The sequence below is a fragment of the Equus przewalskii genome, chromosome 18, assembly GCF_037783145.1.
Source record: "Equus przewalskii isolate Varuska chromosome 18, EquPr2, whole genome shotgun sequence".
In the NCBI taxonomy this organism is placed as follows: Eukaryota; Metazoa; Chordata; class Mammalia; order Perissodactyla; family Equidae; genus Equus; species Equus przewalskii.
The window spans coordinates 2,214,404-2,237,582 of record NC_091848.1 but is presented as its reverse complement, the minus strand read 5'-3'; the positions used below and the strand labels follow the sequence as shown (position 1 = coordinate 2,237,582).

The window sequence follows — 23,179 nt, the reverse complement described above, 5'->3', positions numbered from 1 at the left end:
TAGCTAATGCTGCGATGGTTCATCCACATTGTTCCATTTGTCAGTAGTTCATTCAGTTTTCCTGCTAGGTCCATGGTCCACACGTGATTTACCGCAACATAATCACAAAACTGATTCTAGTTTTTGGCGATTATGAATAACGCGTCTGTGAACATCATATAAGCCGGTCTTCGTGCATACATAGTCTCATTTCTCTTGAGTAAAATGCCTAGGAGTAGGACTGCTGGGTTATACGGTAAGAGTGGGTTTAACTTTGTAAAAAATGTGAACTGAGAATTCCAGTTGTGCTACATTCTTGCTGAAACTTGGCACTGTCACTCTTTTTCATTTGAGAGGTGGTTTAATAATACCTCATTGGGGGTTTATTTTCTATTATTTGTCATTCATATATCTTCTTTGATAAAAAGTCTGTTCAAAGTTTTTCCCCGTTTAAAAACACCAGGTTGTCTTATTGTTATGGAGTTCTAAGAGTTCTTTATATATTCTAGACAAAAGACTTTGATCAAATATACGTCTTCTAAGTCTTTTTTCCCAGTCTTGGACTTGCCTTTTTTCTGAAAATGAACTTATTCGGCTACACAGCTATGAATCTGTTAACTCTTCAATTGTCACCAGACTATGACCTGTGTGTAGTAGTTTTATTTCTGACTTAGTTTTCTACTTCTGTCTTTCCTTTCATCTTTGTTTAATTAATTCCAATTCTTGTTACAAATTACATCTCTATATAAACTGCTTCAGATTATTTTTAGAAGATGAGGAATAAGTAGCATTTAAAAAGTGAAGGGAAGACTTGGAACAGGGAGTTAGAAGTGGGCACTCTGAGGGGAGTATGGTAAAAAATAGTAAACTGTGTTTATTATTCTAATATACCTTCTGAATTTCCTGTCTGAAAGTTAAAAGGCTTCTATTTTTATTTTGTATCTTCTAATATGGGAAAATCATTTGTAGTTTTTTACAAACTGTTCTGATATTACTGAACTTAATCCCAGTTAGGAATATTATGAACTTGTCTAGTCTCTGGTAAACTAATGAACTCACTAATTTATCTGTGTGGTAGATGCAGCATCTAAGATGGCCCCCGTGACCCCATCCCCTGGCACTCATGCCCTCATGTGACCCCTTTTCCTTGGGTAAGGGCTGGACTTACTGACTTGCTTCTAACAGGATACAACAGAAGCGAGGGGATGTCAATTCCAAAGTGGGGTCTTTAAAAGAACTGTGATTTCTGCTTGGGTGCTCTCTTCACACGATGGCTCTCTCTGGGCTATGAGGCAGCCCCACAGAGAGGGCCATGTGCGTGAGGTCAGAAGCAGATTTCCGAGGCCAGCCAACAGTCACTGAAAGAACTCAGAAGCATATCCTCCATCAGTCGAGCCTAGGGATGACTGCAGCCTCCTAAGAGGCCCTGAGTCAGAACCACCCAGCTGCTACTCCTGGATTCCTAACCTACAGAAATTACGACATAATAAACGTTTGCTGTTTTAAGCTGCTAAGTTACAGCAGCAATAGATAACTGATACATGTTACATCCCAAAGAGCAGTGCATAACACATTTAAGACTGCCCTCATTCTAAGTCTTCAATTTTGTTGGTTTCATCTAACAACTGGGAGGGAAATGCATCCAACCATATAAAAATAAGTAGTTTGTCTGTAGATCTGTTCCTGCATCATAAGAAAATGTTTTATAGATTTTCACCAAACTTTAAGACTATGTTTGGGATGGTATGAATTATAATATAAGCCTCTATGGCATTAAAAAAAACCTCAGTTGAGGGTGGAGTTTGTCTAACAGACAGGTGGTCCTACTCTAGAGCAGCTGAAATTGAGGCACAAGAAGCCCATGGAACTGCTGATCAGGAGAGACAAATCTCACGTATTAAAACATTTGGGCCAGAGAAAACAAACCCTAGTTTAAATGAGCACCACCAGTACCCCCCACCCCCCGGACCCCATCAAAGGTCACTGAGGAAGAAGTTCAGAGCCACAGATATTAAGTGGAGATGCCTCTCTATGTGGCATGTACCCAGATGAGTGGAGACTTTAAGGATGGTAAGCGACTCTCCCAAGAAGTGGTGGGGAGACCATCTGACATATAGGACGGTTCAATTTCAATAAACACTTATTATGTATCCTGTGTGTCAAGCACAGACATTGATTACTGGTCTGGAGGAATTTACAATCTGACAGAGAAGTGAGACTTAGATGTTTTAAAATTAAGATTATAAAACTGGATATTGTATTAGTTTACTATTGCTTCTCTGACAAATTACCACAAATTTAATGACTTAATACAGATTTATTTTCTTACAGTTCTGGAGGTCAGAAGCCCAGAATGGCTATCACTGGGCTAGAATCAAGGCGTTGGTAGGGCCGTGTGTCTTCTGGAGGCTGTAGAGGAAAATCTGTTTCCTTGTCTTTTCCAGCTTCTGGAGACTGCCCACGTTCCTTGGCACGTGGCCCTTTTCTCCTTTTTCAAAGCCAGCAGTATAGTATCTTCAAATCTCTCTCTGACTCTTCCATATTCAAAGGACCCTCATGATTAAATGGAGCCCACCTGGATAATCCAGGTGACTCGCCTATTTTAAGGTTATCTGATTAACAACCTTAATTCCATCTGTGTCCTTAATCCTCTCTGCCATGTAAAATAACATATTTCACAGATCCTGGTGATTAGGACATGGATGTCTTTAGGGAGGCCATTATTCTGCCTACCACAGATACATTCCTAAAATCACATTATTTAAAGCAATTTCCAACTGTCCATCTCTGTCTGCATAAAATAGTCTTAGAAGGTTGAAACGCTGTAAGAACAGCCTGTGATGAACCTGGCACTAGTATGCTGAATGGGATGTCTATGACTGATGATTAAGACACAAACAGATTAAGGAACATAAACCTGAATCAGGACCAGCCAAAAGAGATCCTGAAATCCTCTGCCCCTGAAGAGGTACCCACCCCAACTGCAGCACTCTCTCTGCACTAATGGCCTGATTTGTAACTGTTCTTTCCTATTATAAGTCAAGGGGACTGCTGAGGTCCATTCTTAAGACTATTAAGTGATTACAGAGTTAAAAAAAAAAAAAGGAAATAATTTGAGATCCATACCAATGAAAACTACTTTCTGTTCTTAATATAACAAAGCAAGTCGTCTTCTATACTTTCCCTCTCCGTCTCCCACAAAACCCTCTCCTCATACTCTTGGAGCTCTTGTCTCCTTTCCTTAGCACTTAAAATCTTCCAATAGGGGCCAGCCACATGGCTGAGTAGTTGGAGTTCTGCCTGCTCTGCTTCAGCAGCTCAGGTTCCTGGGTTCGAATCCTGGGCGTGGACCTGCTCCACTTGTTAGACATGCTGCAGGGGCAACCCACACACAAAGTAGAGGAAGACTGGCAGAGATGTTAGCTCAGGGCTAATCTTCCTCAAGCAAAAAAAAAAAAAAAAGAGGAGGATTGGCAGCGGATGTTAGGTCAGGGAAAATCTTCCCCACCAAAAAAAAATCTTCCAATAGTCATCTATACTTGTGTCCTTTACTTCTTGTGGCTCATTCACTTTATATCTTTACAAATGCCTTTTTCACCTCTGTATTAAAACTCCAAGAACTACCTTAACCTTTCAATTACTGAACCCCAAGGGTTGTCCCGATTCCTTGAATTCTCAGCAGCATTTGGGGGCTATGCATTGTTCTGAGCATTTTTTGAGAAATTTCTCCTTTAAATTCTCCTTTGATTGTTCTCTTTCCTTCTTGCCTGTGACAGAGCTTCCTGAATGCCACAGATAGATTCCCTCACCCTCGAGGCAGCAGGTGGGGCTGAGCCTACCAAAGCGCCTGGCCTGGTTACTCCTGGCTTCCATCAGTCTCTCCTTCTTGTGTTCCAAGGTGCTTTGTAAATATTCTCTAATTGTGAATGACATTAAAATGTTGAAAAGCACTGCCCTCTAAAGACATATTTTCTCTGGGCTTTATGCTTTATCCAGGCCTCTTTTCCCTGTCCTCTGTGGAGGACTTCTTTTAACTTGAACATGCTTACAAGAGCCATTCCAAGGACCTCACATAATAAACACCAATTCATCATCCTCAACCTTTTTATCAGGGACTTCTAGCTCAATTTCTGCTTGTTTTGATGCAAATAGTCTCCATTTATTGAACAAATACTCACTGAATACCTATGTAAAAGGTACTGTGCCAGGCAGTGGGGAGAGAACCCTGAACTTTGGAGGGCTAAAGCCGATTTTCAACTTCCTATTGGCCAGGAAGTTGAAACACTTTCTAAAGTACTCAGAGTACAAATTAAACATAATGACAAGGTAATTATCGAATACTTGCCTATTTCTATCCTAATAGGTCTTTTTTTTTTTTAAAGATTTTATTTTTTCCTTTTTCTCCCCAAAGCCCCCCCGGTACATAGTTGTATATTTTCTTCGTTGTGGGTCCTTCTAGTTGTGGTATGTGGGACGCTGCCTCAGCGTGGTTTGATGAGCAGTGTCATGTCCGCGCCCGGGATTCGAACCAATGAAACACTGGGCCGCCTGCAGCGGAGCGCGCGAACTTAACCACTCGGCCACGGGGCCAGCCCCCCTATCCTAATAGGTCTTTAAACCTAACATTTCTAACACTGTTCTTTTCCTTAGCCAGCTTTTCCTATGTCTCTATTTTTATTAAAGGCACAGCCATTGTTCTCCAAGTCACCCAAGTTCAAAACTTCAGGAATGGGTTGGATGTTAGTTGGATTTTTATCCGTCCTGTGCTGGCTCCAAGAGAGGAAAAGGGTGAACTTTGGTTCCCTGTGAAGAAGAAAGGAAACGGCAAGTCTCTAGTTCAATCTTCCTCCATCAAGAAAAGTTGAGGTTGTTTTACTTCTGGACTACCATTTCTTCTTGTATCTTACTATTTCCTCACTGGATTTTAATATCTAGTAATTTGAGCAGAGTAAACTCTGAGTACTCATGTCTAAATTTCTTCATTTCACACTCACACTGAAATAATGACTTATCTGAGTATAGAAATGCACATTATTTCCCCTCAGTATTTTGAGGACATTGCTTCATTATCTTCCTTACTTAGTGTTTAAGTCTGATGACAATCTGGTTCTCATTCTTTCTAAGAAATCTATACTCTGCAGAAGCTTCATATTTTTTTCTTTATACGTTTTTTAATGTAATGAGATTACATGTTCATGGGTCCAAGTGTAGAATTATTTTTCTATTTTTTTAATTGAGTTCATAACAGTTTACATCAATGTGAGATTTCAGTTGTACATTATTTCTCAACTGTCACCACATACGTGCTCCCCTTCACTCCCTGTGCCTGCCCGCCATGCCCCTTCCCCTGATAACCACTGAACTGTTGTCTTTGTCCATGTACTTGTTTATATTCCACATACGAGTGAAATCATCTGGTGTTTGTCTTTCTCAGACTGGCTTACTTCACTTAGCATAATTCCCTCCAGGTGTTTCCATGTTATTGCAAATAGGATGAATTTGTCTTTTTCTATGGCTGAGTAGTATTCCATTGTATATATACATACCACATCTTCCTTATCCAATCATCAGTTGATGGGCACTTGAGTTGCTTCCATGTCTTCGCTATTGTACACAGAGCTGTGACAAACATAGGGGTGCATATGTTACTTTGGATTGTTGATTTCAAATTGTTTGGCTAGATACCTAGTAGTGGGAGAGCTGGGTCATATGGTATGTCTATTTTTGGTTTTTGAGGAATCTCCATACTGTTTTCCATAGTGGCTGCACCAGTTTGCATTAGCACCAGCAGTGTACGAGGGTTCCCTTCTCTCCAACATTTGTTATTTTTAGTCTTAGTAATTATAGCCATTTTAACAGGCATAAGGTGGCATCTTAGTGTAGTTTTGATTTGCATTTCCCTGATGATTAGTGATGTTGAACACCTTTTCATGTGTTTATTGGCCATCTGTATATCTTCTTTGGAAAAATGTCTGTTCATCTCCTTTGCCCATTTTTTGATCAGGTTGTTTGGTTTTTTATTGTTCAGTTGTGTGAGTTCCATATATATTTTGGAGATTAACCCATTGTCAGATATATGATCTGCAAATATTTTCTCCCAATTGGTGGGTTGTCTCTGTTTTTATTCTAGTTTCTTTTTTTTTTTTTTATTAATGTTATGATAGATTACAACCTTGTGAGATTTCAGTTGTACATTTTTGTTAGTCATGTTGTGGGTACACCTTATTCTAGTTTCTTTTGCCTTGTAGAAGCTCTTTAGTCTGATGAACTCCCACTTGTGTATTTTTTCTTTTGTTTCCCTTGCCTGAGAGCACATGGTATATGAAAAGATTCTTTTTAGTTTGATGTCAAAGAGTATACCACCGATATTATCTTCCAGGAGTTTTACAGTTTCAGGACATATCTTCAAGTCTTTGACCCATTTTGAGTTTATTTTTGTGTATGGTGTGAGATAGTGGTCTACTTTCATTTTTTTTATTTCTTTGGAATTTTTACCATTATCTTCTTTTTATCTGTTCCTTCCTTGTAGACTTTTTAACCCTCTGTGACTTTGTGCTGCATGTCGGAAGAAATTCCTTGGCTCAGTTTCCCAGGTTAGTAACTGTAGGGGAGGAAGATATTTCCTCTACCTGCTCTGGGTCCTTCTGGCCAGACAATGAATTAAATTCACATGAGACAGAATAACAGGAGAAAATTAAACAAAGCTTTATAACATGTATACATGGGAGAGACCTAGAAAAACTGAGTAACTCACCAAAATGGTGGAAGCTCTCACCTTAAACTCCATCCTCAGCTAAAGACAAAGGAGGATGTTGGGGGGGGCGGGAGTCAGTTACGGGAGATCACCAGAAAAGCACAGTAAACAAGAGTCAGATTATCATGCAGACTTGAGTCCTTGCCTTCTGCATTGATAAGAGTTTCTAGAGATAAGGTCATCCCCTCTTCTTCCTGGTCCAGAGAGGCAGACACCTTTACAGATGGAGATTTCCCTTACAGATGGAAACGTCTCTTAACAAAGGGTAAGTAAATTCTACTTTCCAGAGTTTCTCTCATGTCTGCAGTTTTTAAAAGTAACCAGCCCAAAATAATCCTCATGCCAAAGAGACATATCAGGGAGTGGCCAATTCCAGTCCCCACCATAACTCAGTCTTTGGTTGCGAACATTCTGCTTAACTCAGTTTTTTCTTTTAAGATAAAAATTTCAATTTCTGCTATCTCTGGTTAGTGTTTTTTAATGACTGCACTATCTTCTGACATCTCTGAAGCTATTTCATATTTATCCACATGTAACGTTTTTGACAGTGTTCTTTCCCTAATGTTCAAGTTGTCACCTGATATCATTTTCCTTCACTAAAGAACTTTAACACTTGTTGTTCTACAGGTATGCCTGCAACAAATTCTCTTAATTTTCTTTTATCTTATTTTATTTCACTCTTTATTCTTAAAGGATATTTTCACATGATAAATCTAAGTTGATAGTTTTTTTCCTGTAGTACTTTAAAGATGTTTCACTGTCTATTGGCCTCTGTTGTTTCTGGTGGGAAGCCAAAGGGAATTCAAATTATTCTTCTCTTGCATACAATCAATGTGCCATTTTCCTCTGGCTGTTGTTGTTTTTTTTTTTTTAAAGTGTCTCAGACAAGATTGAATCTGGCGCTAACTAGGACATGATGGCAACTCCGGTTGCTTGTTTTTGAGGAACATTAGCCCTGAGCTAACATCTGCTGCCAATCCTCCTCTTTTTGCTGAGGAAGACTGGCCCTGAGCTAACATCTGTGCCCATCTTCCTCCACTTTATATGTGGGATGCCTACCACAGGATGGCTTGCCAAGGGGTGCCATGTCTGCACGTGGGATCCGAACCAGTGAACCCCAGGCCGCCAAAGCGGAACATGCACACTTAACCGCTGCGCCACCAGGCCGGCCCCCTCCTCTGGCTGTTTTCAAGATTTTTCTCTTTGTCTTTAGCTTTCAGAAGTTTGACTATGATGGATTTAGGCATAGTTTTCTTCATATTTATCCTTAAGAGTTCACTTACAGCTTCTTGACTTTCTAAAGTTTTATCTTTCACCAAATTTGGTAATTTCCATTATTTCAACTAATTTTTTATGCCTCATTCTCTCTTCTTCTTCTCCAATTACACCTATGTTAAGACATCTTGATATTTCCCTACAGATCTATTGGTTTTGTTTTCAGATTGACTTTTATTAATATACTTTCAAGTTCACTGACTCCTTCCTCTGTCATTTCCATTCTGCTGTTAAACCCATCAAGTGAATTTTTTCCTTAAAAATATCATATTTTTCAGTTCTAGAATTTCTATTTGTTTGTTTTTGTTCTATACTTTCTCTCCCTTGACTAATATTTCATATCTTTTGGTTCATTGCATGTTTTTCTTTATATCACTGAGAAAAATTATAATAAGTGCCTTAAAATTCTTGCCTGTTCCAACATCTGGATCATTTTGGGATCAGTCTCTATTGATTATCTTTCCTCTGTAGAATGAATCACATTTTCCTGTTTGTCAAGTAATTTTGTATTGTATCTATATGTTGCAGCTATTATGCCATAGAAGTTATATATCTGTTATATTCAGGAGTGGTGATTTTTTCTTTTTAAAAATTCAAATTCTGTCTCTTAAGTGGCAGTTCAAATCACAGTTTAGTTCTTTTAGATGGGCCACATCTATGTTGTTTCAGCCTCAGAGGGAGATTTGTGAGGAATTTATTCACAGTAGCTGGTGCTCATGCTCTCTGACTCTCTCCTTTTTGGGACTTCCTTCTCACTTTCCAATGACTATGGCTGCACTAAACTCTGTCCCTGGTTATTAGGCCAGAACAATTTAAAGTCTTGTATCAGAGTTTTACCCACCCTGCATGGCACAGATCAGGTTTACTCTCAAGCTAGAATTGCCTCTCCCTTCTTCCAACTGTTGAGTATCCTCCAGTGCATGTCTGCTTTTGGTCATTCTCCAGAAAGTTGTTTTTGTATTTTATCCTGGGCTTTTGATGTTATCTGTAGGCAAGTTGGTACAATTGGAGATTTTTTGGCCACATAAAATTACAGTCCTCTGAAGACATAAATTACACTTTCTATAGTCTTCTTTGTTCAATTAGCTTTGGTATTTTAAATGCTCATTCTTTTGTTGGATCAGCACAGCCTTGCAGAAGCTCTTTAGTCTGATGATGTCCCATTTGTTTACTTTTTCTTTTGTTTCCTTTGCTTAAGCAGACATAGTATTCAAAAAGATGCTTCTAAGACCGATAAAGATTGTACTGTCTATATTTTATTCTAGTTTTATGGTTTCATGTCTTACCTTCAAGTCTTTAATCCATTTTGAGTTAATTTTTGTGTATGGCAAAAGATAATGGTCTACTTTTGTTCTTTTGCATGTGGCTGTCCAGTTTTTCCAACACCATTTATTGAAGAGACTTTCCTTTCTCCATTGTATGTTCTTGGCTCCTTTGTCAAAGATTAGTTGTCCATAGATGTGTGGTTTTATTTCTGGACTTTCAATTTTGTTCCATTTATCTGTGTGTCTGTTTTTGTACCAATACCATGCTGTTTTGACTATTATAGCTTTGCAGTATATTTTGAAGTCAGGGGTTGTGATGCCTCCAGCTTTGTTCTTTTTTCTCAGGATTGCTTTAGCTTTTTGGGGTCTTTTGCTGCCCCTTATGAATTTTAGGATTCTTCATTTTATTTCTGTGAAGAATGTTATGAGGATCGCACTGAATCTATAGATCGCTTTAGGAAGTATGGACATTTTGACTATGTTTATTCTTCCAGTCCACGTGCATGGAATATCTTTCCATTTCTTCATGTCATCATTGATTTATTTCAATAATGTCTTATAGTTTCATTGTATAGGTCTTTCACTTCCTTGGTTACATTTATTCCTAGGTATTTTATTCTTTTTGTTGCGATTGTAAATGAGATTTATTCTTGAGATCTTTTTCCGTTAGTTCATTATTAGAGTATAGAAATGCAACTAGTTTTTTAAGTTGGTTTTGTACCCTGCAACTTTCCTGTAGTTGTTGACTATTTCTAATAGTTTTCCAATGGATTCTTTAGGGTTTACTATATACAGAACCATGTCGTCTGCAAAGAGTGAGAGTTTCACTTCTTCCTTGCCAATTTGGATTCTTTTTCTTTCTTTTTCTTTCGTAACTGCTCTGGCCAAAACCTCCAGTACTATGGTGAATAAGAGTGGTGAGAGTGGGCACCTTTGTCTTGTTCCTGTTCTGATAGGTATGGCTTTCAGTTTTCCCCCATTGAGTATGATGCTGGCTGTAGGTGTCATATATGGCCTTTATTATGTTGAGGTATTTTCTCTCTATACCCATTTTATTGACAGTTCCTATCAAAAATGGATGTTGGATCTTGTCAAATGCTTTCTACGCATCTATTGAGATGATCATGTGGTTTTTATTGCTCATTTTGTTAATGTGGTGTATCACACTGATTTGCAGATGTTGAGCCATCCCTGCATCACTAGTATAAATCCCACTTGATCATGGTGTATGATCTTTTTGATGTATTGCTGTATTCAGTTTGTCAATATTTTGGTGAGGATTTTTGCATCTTAGTTCATCAGCAATATTGGCCTGTAATTTTCCTTGTGTTGTCCTTGTCTGGCTTTGGGATCAGAGTGATGTTGGCCTTGTAGAATGAGTTAGGAAGTGTTCCATCTTCTCAATTTTTTGGAATAGTTTGAGAAGGATAGGTATTAAATCTTCTTTAAATGTTTGGTAGAATTATTCTGAGGAGCCATCTGGTCTTGGACTTTTATTTTGGGGGACGTTTTTGATTCTGTTTCAATCTCTTGTGATTGGTCTCTTCAGATTCTCTACTTCTTCTTGATTGAATTTGGGAAGATTGTATGACTCTAAGAATGGATCCATTTCTTCTTGACCGTCCAATTCTATATATACTTATTAAGTCCATCTGGTCTAGTTTTTCATTTAATTCCACTATTTCCATGTTGACTTCCTGTCTGGATGATCTATCTATTGATGTAAGTGGGGTGTTGAGGTCCTCTACTATTATTGTGTTGCTGTTAATTTTTCCTTTTCGATCTGTTAATAGTTGCTTTATGTACTTCATATGCTTTCCTTCCCTTTAACGTTATAGTGTTTGCTAACCTGTTCTGATAAAGAGCTGCAGTTCTCTGATTTTGTCTGACAATTTATCTCCTTGCTCCAGGCTTTGTAAACCTTATTTTCCCCCCCCGAACAGGGTCTTTCTTGGTCATTTCTTGTAGGGGGTGTCTTGTGGCAATGAATTCCCTCAGCTTTTGTTTAGCTGGATTTTTATTTCTTCATCGTATGTGAAGGATAGCTTTGCAGGATAGAGTATTCTTGGTTGAAAGTCTTGTCTTTCAGAATTCTGAATATATCATTCCACTCTCTCCTAGTGTGTAAGGTTTCTGCTGAGAAATCCACTGACAGCCTTGACAGGGGTTCCTTTATAGCTTATTTTCTTCTTCCTTGCTGACCTTAATATTTTTTCTTTATCTAAATATGCCAGGTTTACTAAAATATGCCTCAGAGGAGGTCTTTTTACATTGATGTAATTAGGTGGTCTATTGGCTTCATGTCCTTGTATGTCCAGTTTCTTTCCCAGGTTTGGGAAGTTCTCAGTTATTATTTCTTTGAACAAGCTCTCTGCTCCCTTCTCCCTCTCTTCTTCCTTTGGGATATCTATAATCCTTATGTTACTTTTCCTAATTCAGTCAGATATTTCTTGAAGTCTTTTTTTTTTTTTTTTTTTGAATCTTAGTTCTCTCTCCTCCTCCACTTGAAGCATTTCTAGGTTTCTATCTTCAAGGTCACTAAGTCTCTCCTCCATAAAGTCCACTCTATTTTTTATGTTCTGTATTTTTTATCTCACTAGTTGTGTACTTCATATGCAAAATTTTTTTAGTATTTTTTAGAGCATCAGTCTCTTTGGTGCAGTATTCTATTCCTTCTGTTCATTAATTTTATTCCTAAGCTCACTGAACTGTCTTTTTGAGTTTTCTTATAACCTCTAGTTTATGATAGCTATTTTGAATTTTCTGTTAGTTAAATTGTAGTCTTCTGTGACTTCATGTTTGGTTTCTGGAGAGTTGTCATTTTCTTTCTATTTTGCAGTGTTACTGTAATTCTTCATGGTGCTTGATGAATTGATCCTCTGCCAGCACGTTTGTGGTAGTAGTCACCTTTTCTTATTTGGGTACAGCTTTGGTTACTTTGCATCTGGTCACCTTGGTCTTGTTTTCCTCCACTGGCTTTCTACAGCCTTGAATCCTGCTGTCCTGTGCACCACCTGCACTGTTGCTGTTCCCAGGTTGTCTTGGGGTGCTGGGTTCATAAGTATCACTGTCACTGGACGGGGCCTGAAGACCCAGGGACTTGCAGACAGCCCCTGCTGGTGGAGCTGGTATCAGGGTTGCTGCCCCTGGGGGCTAGGTCACGGGTTCTGCTGTGGCACCTGTTGCAGATTCCACCTGCCACTGTTGGGTGGGGGGAGTGGGCTAGGGCTGTTTTTTTCTGTTCCCACTAGAACAGGTCTGCTCGTAGTTGTGCCAGTGGCTGCCCAGTGTTCATGTGGGCCAGCTGCAACCACTCAGTGAGATCCCTTTGCGCTTCTTGGGTGGGTCATGTTCGTGTGGGCAGGGCTGTCACTCAGGCGGGCTACCTTTGCATGGGCTGAGCTGCCGCCACTTGGCAGGGAGAGTTCATGTGGCCAGGGCTGCTGTGGCATGATGGGTACTCCCACAAGCCGGGCTACCCCCACCTCCACTCAAGCATGCTGGCCGGGGTTATGCGGATCCTCGACCTGGACTGTTGCCACCAGGGAGAGGGAGGAGGCCACACCCCTAGTTCCACTGCTTCCTGGGGGTCCAGTCCACCCACTTTTGGAGGTATAGCTGCATGGATCTCTGAGGCATCCTGTTGTGCTGTATAGGGAATCCTCTTTTGGTTAATGGATATTAATTTAGCTGTAACTTAAGGGGAGAGAAAAAGAGAACTCACTCCATCATGATGCCGATGTCACTCTTAAGGTTCTCCTGTTTTAACATCCTCCCAAAACTCTTTCAATCTGAGACCTAACAGACTTCTTTTTCTCCTATCAAACTGGCTTCTCCAGCTTCTTGAGTTTTGTATCCTTTTTTTATTGTGGTAAGAATACCTAATATGAAACCTACCCTCCTAACAAAAATTTAAGCACACAATACAGTATTGTTGACCATAGGCACAAGGTTATACAGTGATCTCTAGATCTATTATACAGTTTCAATCTCTAGATCTTACAATTTTCTTGTTCCTTCATTTCTGAGATTCAGTACAGCAAAGGAGTACCCTGGGAGCAATAATCTATCCTCCTAAAAAGGAAGTGAGGAGAGGGTAGACTGACTGCAAATTTTAATTTTTCCTCAGTCACATATAGTTATTTTCATTTACTTGTTTTAAAATAGCAACACAAAGGGAAAAAGAACATTTTGCTGCCAGAAATCACTGAGCAGGCTTGGGGTTGGAAGGGAAATAGAGATTAGGGAAAGTGGAGGAGGAGGATATAAAGTAGACTGGCATTCAATCCATTTCAATCTCCTTTCAATCTGCCTTTCTATACTTCAGAGACTGGAAAGCTAAAAACTTAATTCCCTAGACTGCACTGTAGCTAAGGTTCTCGAGTTAGGTTCTGCCAATTATGGGCAATTAATTGAGAACTGGAAGGTAGAGGTGCAGCAGAGTCTGTATGTGCTATTAATCCTTTTGCACATAGTTTTTCTGTAGCAGTGTTAGAATTTGCAGTGTCTCTGATCACTAGAGCTTCATGGGTATTGGGAGACAGTTATGAGAAATTCATTTTGTTATTACAGGTACAAGTAGGTTCACCATGGCTTTGGAGCCAGGAGCTTCCCAATTCAACAACTCCTAATGCTAGAAGTGGCAGTTACTCCCTTGGTGGTCTGGGTCTGTGATGTGGCTTTGGGAGTCATTCCTGAAAGGTTGATCTAGAGTCTGTTTCTTCAGCCATCACAGTGATTCTCTAAGCCATTTAAGAATAAACTCCTTCCTGCCTAAAATTGCTGGAGTAAATTTTGTTTTCTGCAACTGAACCAATGTAGGTGAGAAAGTTTACTCCTTTTATTTTTGTCAGCTTTAATCCCATTCCAGAATTTCTGAGTATTACTGACTCTTCCAACTATTTTATCATTTTTCTTTAAGTACTTCTATTTTTTTTCTACTTTCTTTTCTTTCTCTCAAAAAGGCAGCATAGGTTACCATTAATATTTTATGAAATAAGGTATTAATTGCCAGATGTTGGATGTTATTGAACTTTATGAACTTTTTTCATTTTTTAAACTTTATAGTGCATGTATAAATATGGAAAATTCAAATGGGAAAAAAGCTCTGCAATTCCAAATCAAACGCAAATGTTCAGTATAGGCTCCAAAATGCTTTTCTTTCACAATAATGATAAAGTTTATCTCTTGGCAACTCCCACTAGAATGCTGTAAAATAAAGTATGCCAACTTATCTCACTCTGTGAAAACCCTAAAGTATATTAGCTTGTCAAGTTTGTGTATTCACGTAAGATGCTACTAAGTTTTATGTTTCAATAAATTAGTATTTTCCACTTGTCATTAATTAGGCACAAGTTTTAAAAATATGCCAAGGCAGAAATTGTACTCCAAAAACATTGTGTAGTTCTGAGGTCTTATTGCCTTATTAACCTTGAACATTATTTATGAAAATTGAACACAGAAATTTGTTATATAGAATGTTTTGAGTGATTAAGTTGACTCTGGTATAAACAGTGTAAAGGTGAGTGTTTTTAACTTATCTAAAGGATTTCTTTTTTAACTACTGTGGTTAGATTGCTGATTTTCAGTTCAGAAACATAATAGCTCAGCAGTGAAGTTTTACTAAAAATAAAGAACTAGGTGTCATTAGTTTCAGCAGTCATAATCTAAGTCTTCTACTCAGAAAGCAGTGCCATTTCCCAGGTACACTTGATGATATTACAAAGTATTAAAATATAAAATAAAAAAGATCAGTATTCCCTGAATAAATCTAATAGGGAGGCTGCATATGAGAGTGTTTCCAGACGCTTTGTTCTACAGATCTGTTTATTCTTGTGCAGTATCCACTGCTTAAAGGAAACTTTTAAGCAGAAAAGAAATATAGTTATAAATTACTTAAATAGCAGATCCTCTGCATATCTGACCACAGGATAATTTCCAACCACCTCTGCATTATGACCACTGTGGTCTGGATGACCAATTTTACAAAGCAGATGTTTAAAATGCAAATTCTAAACAAACCGTGACATGTCAGTACTCTTACTCCTCCGTTTGTTCTCCTCAGACAACTCTTGTCTCCTACATAGCCATCCGCTTGGTGACACTGCTCTACTTTCCAGCCTCTTTCCAGCTCACTGACAAGTTTTATAAAAAGTCATAAAAGGAAAGTGCTCTCTAGTGTGTGCAGGTTGAGGATGCTCTTAGTGCAATAGAACACAAAAATTTCAAGAGGAGTCCAAAAATTAAACTATTCTTAACCAAATTAGTAACTGAGTCTTTCAGAACGAAGAATGTCTTTAGTTGAATGTCTAGTATTAACTGGAGAAACATAGTTGTACTAAATTCACTTAGGAAATATAATAAAACAAAGACACCAGAGTTAGATTTAGATATTACATATATTTCATCCTTTCCAACTAAAAACAGACTCTAACATAGAACAAACAAGTAAAGACAGTATACATGCAATACAGAAAAGTATTATAAATAAGGTGATTTTTCCATGGATTCTTGTGAGATTTTTAATTTTATATTTTATCTTAACGATAGGACTGACAGGCACAGAAAATTTAAGACCACCCTTCCTAGATTTTCCACCTGTTAAGTGTTTGAGAACGCTGATTCCAGCAGAATTATAGGCAGCGGCCTCTAGGAGGAAGCTGTGGCCATTCACAGCTTCAGTGGGTCACAGACAGGCAGCGAGCTGCAGCTTGTGCGTTAGCGTAGTAGAGGGCAGAAAGGGAGCTGCTTTATGCTCTCCTCAATCAAGATCTGAAGATCAAAGGTTACTTTAAAATGGAAGGATCTTAAAGGAACAGAGTTGCAAGTAGTTCTAACATTCATAAATGAGTCGTCTAAGAAACAATTTCCTTCTAATTCTTACCTCAAACACTATATTATTACAAAGTATGGCATATCTAGATAATACTCAATGCCAGATGATACCAAGCAATTGGAATTATTGTTAATTTTGCTAGATGTGAATATGGTATTGTGGTTATGTAAGAAGACAACCATATTTTTCAGAGACATATTTGGAAATGCATGGGGGAAGATGACAAAAAGTCTGGAAATCGCTTTAAATCATTTTGGAGACAGCAGCAGCAACAGAGATGGATAAAGTAAGTGTAAATTGTGAAATTCTGGGTGATGGGTACACAGTATTGTTATTCTGTTATACTTTTGTATGTCTGAAATGTTTCAGAATAAAAAACCAATCCTTAAAGAAGAAAAAAAGAAACAGAACTATGTAAAGAAGGAATTTCACACCACCTGATGTTTTAAAAAAATGGGTCATTCAAAAAAAGAGTCCTTTAGCTTAGATCTTTATACTCACTGGACATTTAGAGCTTAGAATATGGGTACAAATATGGAGATTAAAATGTTTGTTCTTATTAATACGCAGTTACTTGAGAAATTCAATCAACTTCCCCTTTAGATATGTGAGAGATTCAACTGCAAAGAAGAAAGATATTTCAGGGAATACTAAATTTTGCTCTGTGAATAAGTGAGTATTAAACAGGTATTATTTTACTATAGAGACATAAACTTTATTAAGATTTATTTTTCTGCTTGCATTATAATTGGGCTAAAAATTCAGCAACTAAATGTGGCTCATTTAAAATGTGGCCCAGATTTCTCTTTATTTATTTTTATTTTTTTATTTTTTTATTGAGTTAATGATAGGTTACAATCTTGTGTGATTTCAGTTGTACATTAATGTTTGTCATTCGTGTTGTAGGTGCACCACTTCACCCTTTGTGCCCACCCCCCACCCCACCTTTCCCCTGGTAGCCACTACCAGATTTCTCTTTATTTAAATAGAAATAGGTATATTTATACATAGAGTGAATGCTAAAAAAACATGTTTATTTTTTTGAGTGACATGAACAAAAGCCTGCCTGGTGGAAAAAGCATTAAGACAAAAGTGGGCTCACAGTCTGGCTTTTGCACCTGTCTGAAGAAATCAGGAAGCAATCTGGCTAGACCCTGAAGTGAGTTCAACCCACGTCTACCCAGAACAGCACTACTTGGAGGTGACTTTAAGATTTCTCTTGTTCAACCGTGAATTCTTCTTCATCAAAGCCAAAAATCTCCTGTTGTAGCAAGGAGTTGTTTTAATGCTTTTTAAATTAACCCGGTACAGAGTTTGTTTTCTGAGGTGAGAAGCTACTAGTTTTTATATTTTTCTATTTATCCATATTGTTCTCTTTTGAAAATTAATGTTTCATTCTTCTATAAAAATAAATTGGAAATATGATGAGGCTTTATAAAGTTCATACCCTATAAATTGGTCATTTCATGTACATAAACTAGTCTAAAGTTATCATTTGTAATGTGGTTAAACATCTATATGAAAAATATTCTTTGTGCATCCACAGGATGCAGTATTTTGCAGACACTAAATTCATGCTTTAAGGAATATATAAAGACTAGGAAAATGCTTATGTAAATGTTGAGGAAAAGTAGTATATTTATAACCATAAATTCTGGTTCCAATTTTAGAAAAAAATTTCATATATGGAAAATGGAAATGAAATACATCAAAATGATAGTAGCTAAAATCTTCAGTTGCATGACTTCCTTCACCAAACTTTCCATAGTTTTTGGATTTTCCATAAGGATGCCTTTTCATTGAAATCTGGAAAAACTTACTTATACTTTTACAATGGCCATACTACCTCTTTAAGGACTGCTGACACAAACCACAACCAAACAAAATGATATTTGGCACCAATGCACTTTTGCTATTCCATATTATTAACCTATCACAAGCTAGGAAAAATAAAGTGGTGCCCTATCCCCGTACAAAAAATTTTAACTCAGATTGATTCTGGGTCTCTTGGGAATAATTTCAACATAAAAGTTTTTTTTAAAGGGCTGATAATGTTTCACTTCAGAATAAGTTCCTGTTTTTAAGACTCTCTCCAACATAAACTTTTTTTTTTTTTGCCAGAGTTACAATTTTATTTGGCCTGTACAAGAATATAGATATTTGTGCTTCTAAGTAAAAAGTATTACATTATTCTTTATTACATAAGGGTCTCGAGTAATTGACATGGCAATCCCATTCATCAAGGAAAATTCCTTCCTTCCAGCACACATAGCAGTGGCAAAAGCTTAGCCAGCAGATTATTATGGCTCTCTTGATCACAAAAAAGTGTCCCCTAGTTTCAATGAGGTATACAGGTCCCTAAAAGGTGATCCAAGTTTTGACATTAGAAATAATGCACATAATATTCACAGGAGAATCTTAAGGGCATGGGCCATGACTTCTACAAATTTATAATAGAGTCCACAAGGCTGGGCATAGAGTAGAAACCTAAGAAACACTTGAAGAATGAATTACATTTCCATAGCCAATTCTATTTTCCTACTGTTTAGAAGCACAGTTTAAAATGGTGGTGTGGCAGAAACCTTTGATATTAAGAATTGTAGGAATGACTATGGCCCCCTCTCATCTATAAATACTCTTCTACCTTTGGGTGGATACTTAGAATGTTCATTGATAGAACATTGTATGATATGATCAGATGCTACCAAATGGCATTCCTTCACTCAGCAGCTATGTCACAATCGTGTTGTGCTCCTTGGCTCCTAACTAAATGGTTTGTACCTAATGAACCAAAGAATGCCCCAAACAAATAGTTTACCTTAGAAATTCTTTCAGTTCAAGGCTTATAGTGCCTCATCATATCAAATTTGATCTTAAAATCTGCAAAGTTCATTTCTAAGAAATATCTGTATTAAAATGTTTCTGAGAACAGAAATTTTTAGGCGCTAAAAAATCACAGTAACTGTCAAAGTCAACATAGAATAGGATCTTGAAAATCAAAAGCTTAAATTTTAGCTGAGCATGCTCAGGCTATCTTTATTAAATAATTAGAATTAGAGGTTCATGTGGCAGAAGACATTAGCACCAAACTACATCATCTTCATGAAGACCCTACCTCAGACTATATGTCTGGAAACAAATATGTAAGTAACTTTCAACATTCATTGTTCACAAAAACTTATATAGAAGGTGACTTTGTTTTATTTCCTCCCACAACAATATTCTCAATCAAGAAAATATCAGTCAATGCCTGTCTTGTAACATGGAACACATTCACTTTCAACTCAGTGAACAGGTCAAAGCAGTGTCCTCCAATCACCTCCAAAGTGCAAAACAAACTGTTTTTTTTGAGCAAGATTAGCCCTGAGCTAACATCTGCCACCAAAACTCCTGTTTTTGCTGAGGAAGACTGGCCCTGAGCTAACATTCATACCCACCTTCCTCTACTTTATATGTGGGACGCCTGCCACAGCATGGCTTGCCAAGCGGTGCCATGTCCGCACCTGGTATCTGAACTGGTGAACCCGGGGCTGCCAAAGCAGAAAGTGTGAACCCAACCGCTGTGCCACCGGGCCAGCCCCCAAAATAATTAATTTTTTAAAAATTTAAAAATAGAGATTATAGATATGTAAGTTTTAGCTCCTGCTAAGAGTAAGGAGATGGGAAAAGAAGCCAGCTGTGAATATATGGAGGGGTTCTTGGACCTAAGACTGATCATCACACATATGGTGCCCATATGAAGCGTTGGGTGGCTTAAGGAAATGCTAACAATTGATGATTAAAAAGAAGGCTGATAGATTTGTCAACCTGCCACTGAGACTTTAACATCTAACAGCGGATAAATGGTAACACAGCTATTCTCTGTAGATTTGCATGATCAGAATTTCATTTCTGTAGCTCAGAAGATTCAAAGTTCACATTTCTGCACAAAGAAATTTCTAGATTGTACTAGATATATATAAACTTTTATACTAAATAATCAATTATTTTAGGGTATAGGATAGATGCCAAAACCATTTTAACTTCAAATTTTCCTGTCCATACATACATATTTCTATTTCTTCTTAAGCAAATAAAAATTGGAAGAAAAAATAATATTCTTGAGAGGAAACAGCATGCCAGGAAGTGCTAGCTTTTAGTCTTGTGTTTCTACCCAAATTACAAGTGTTATTTACTTAAGAACATACACATGAAGGCACACTGTAAGGCAATTTTCACTGAAATATCTTCAGCTCTAAAACATAAGATGATACCAAAATTTTTTTAAAGTCCCAAATACGTAATAAAACACCAAACTTTAAAATATCATTTTTAAAGTTTCCCTTTAATTTTCTGATGAAACATTTAACATGTGCTATTATGGGAAGGTAAACACTGAAAATGAAATATCTGAATTCAAAACCACCGATTTTAATTGGTTTTTTACTCAGATCTTTCAAGCATTTGACAACTTGACCACGGTATTTTACCAGTTTGATAATTCTAATTGTGCATCCAGGAACTATGTATTTTTTCTCTGCCTGCTTTTCAATAATTAGTAAATCAGCAGTGTGCGCTTATATTGATATCCCTGATTTTGAACTAATGGATTATTTAGAAAATGGTAGTGCTCAAACTGGAAAATGCCAACATCAACAATGGCATCTGCTGAATACAAATAACTACTTATAGCAATCAACTAAATACCAAATTAACTACTAGACAGAGAGTAAAGGTTACCAGATTATCATTAAGCAATATTTACTGAACACTTTCTACATGTCAGACACTAAACTAGCCACTACTAGGGAACCCAACAACCAAACACATAATGTTAGCAATAGGGATAATACTTATATAAAAGATGGTGGTCATGGAACCCTTCTGTGTTCCTCAAGGTTACTGGATGATTTAATAAGTAGTCTGTCACCTTTATCAATTCCTTACGTTTGACTTATATTAAATAATCGATACTCATTTTGTTTGGGATTGGGCTAAAGGGGTAGGTGAAAAGACAGATTACTTGAAATAAGTATAAACTCACATTCTCTTTCTCCCTTACCTCACCAAAGTATGCTTACTCTCTCTATATAGTTAATTGTGGAGCAAATAAATAAGCATGAATCTGTTTTATAAAGTTAATTACATCCTCAACTTTAATAATGCGGCTGCCTGCATTTGAAGAAGGCTACAGAGAGCGATGACTGAGAGGCCTACTGAGCGGAGCTGACGGTCCTTTCCATCCTAAGCACAGGGGCAGTGTTCTTTGATGTAGGCCTACTATTTGTGGTGTTACTATTTCTGACCTGACTCTTGGGTTCATCGCCTTTGCTCAGTCACCCAAGAGTTTAAATTACACTTTTGTAAGACGTTTTAAAGAAGGTACTAAATATACATTCACGGTTTAGCTAAGGCCATTGCTCTTTCGAAATAATCAAGAACATACTACAACTTAAAAGTTGTCTATCATAAACTTAACCGTTAACCATTGTACTGATGTCACAATTACATAAGAACCTATGGACATATTTAGTCCCTACTCTCAAAGGCTTTTAAAAGATCAAATGATAATACAAAATTTACAATTTGTTAAAATGACACTGATCTTAAATGCCCCAACAGCTCCTAAAGAAGTTAACTAAAACAGCATAATAAATTTGCCTGAGTCTATATATCCCTTATTTACAATGAATAACCTTTAGAATAAAAAGCTAATCATTTTATTTTTTCGATATTACTCATTTCATCTTTTCTACTGTTAATTATCCTTTCAATTATCACTTTTATGTTATTTGGTTTTAAAATAATACTAACACACAAGCCAATATAATATTTTCCTTTAAAAACAAAAAAATCTATGTAGTATACTGTTAACATTTTAACCTTTTTAAAAAATGGTCCCCAAGTTGCATAGATAGAGAATTTAAATGATCATAATAAATTAGGACATCAAGTCAAAATTCAAATTGACAAAACACTTGGGCAAAGGAGGATCACAAATCGTCCTGTCTTAGGGATCCAACTAGATTGTGTTGTTATTTTCTATAACCGCCAGAGGAAGAACTAAACAAGCAAAACCAGAAAACTAGATCACAATGAAACAACTAATTAACTTCTGGATGCCGTCTTGCTAAGGCATCAGATTAGCTTTGTGACACAGCAAGCAAACAGTGCATCTGGCAGCTTCCAGCCACTTCGAGGTGAGGGACAGCACAACTCTCCAACTTCGCTGTGCTGTCAGAACGCTTATTTTACGAAAAATGTTGTTTTAAAACCTTTCCCTTTTCAAAGAACTGTCATCTTGTGAAATAATCCCGGCCCCTCATTTGGAATTGAAACAGGTGCGGAAATAGGCGCATTCTCACCAGAAGTTCCACCCAGAGGGCAGTGACCGCCACCTGCAGCTCTGCAGCGGCGAGGCGCGACTCCCCACGCGGGAAGCAACCGCGCATCCGAAGTCCCGCAAGCTGAGAGCGGCCCGCATAGTGGCCCCCAAATCCTGCTCTCCCCTCCTTCCCACGCCCCCGTCCCCTGCCCCCCCCCTGCCCCCCCCAGGTCCTCTCCTCCCTGCCTCCCACGCCCCCGGTCCCCCGCCCCCCCACACCCCTAGGTCCTCTCCTCCTTGCCTCCCACGACCCGGTCCCCCGCCCCCCCACACCCCCAGGTCCTCTCTTCCCTGCCTCCCACGGCCCCGGTCCCCCGCCCCCCCACACCCCAAGGTCCTCTCCTCCCTGCCTCCCACGCTCCCGGTCCCCCGCCCCCCCCACAACCTTAGGTCCTCTCCTCCCCGCCTCCCACGACCCTGGTCCCCGCCCCCCCACACCCCTAGGTCCTCTCCTCCCCCCCCCCACGCCCCCGGTCCCCCGCCCCCGCACAACCCTAGGTCCTCTCCTCCCCGCCTCCCACGACCCTGGTCCCCCGCCCCCCGACACCCCTAGGTCCTCTCCTCCCCCCCTCCCACGCCCCCGGTCCCCCGCCCCCCCACACCCTCAGGTCCTCTCCTCCCTGCCGCCCTCGCCCGCGGTCCTCCTCTCCCGCACACCGCCTCCCGGAGCCCCCGAGGCCCTCGCGCCCGCGGCAGTTTTCACTCGC

General features: G+C 38.6%; 1 protein-coding gene across 4 annotated transcripts in view; it reads right to left on the bottom strand.

Moving 5' to 3' along the window:
• The window catches only part of MLF1 (myeloid leukemia factor 1), a 43,581-nt gene that overhangs the window by 18,972 nt on the left and 1,430 nt on the right, over nt 1–23,179 (bottom strand). For 2 of the 4 annotated variants that reach the window (XM_008544822.2, XM_070582969.1), the window contains exon 1: nt 5,526–5,593. The exons of the other annotated variants lie outside the window; for them this stretch is intronic. In XM_008544822.2, coding sequence (XP_008543044.2) covers nt 5,526–5,530 — 5 coding nt within the window. In that variant the 5' untranslated portion in view covers nt 5,531–5,593. Of the gene's footprint in view, nt 1–5,525; nt 5,594–23,179 lie in introns of those variants that run through there. 4 annotated transcript variants of the gene reach the window in all.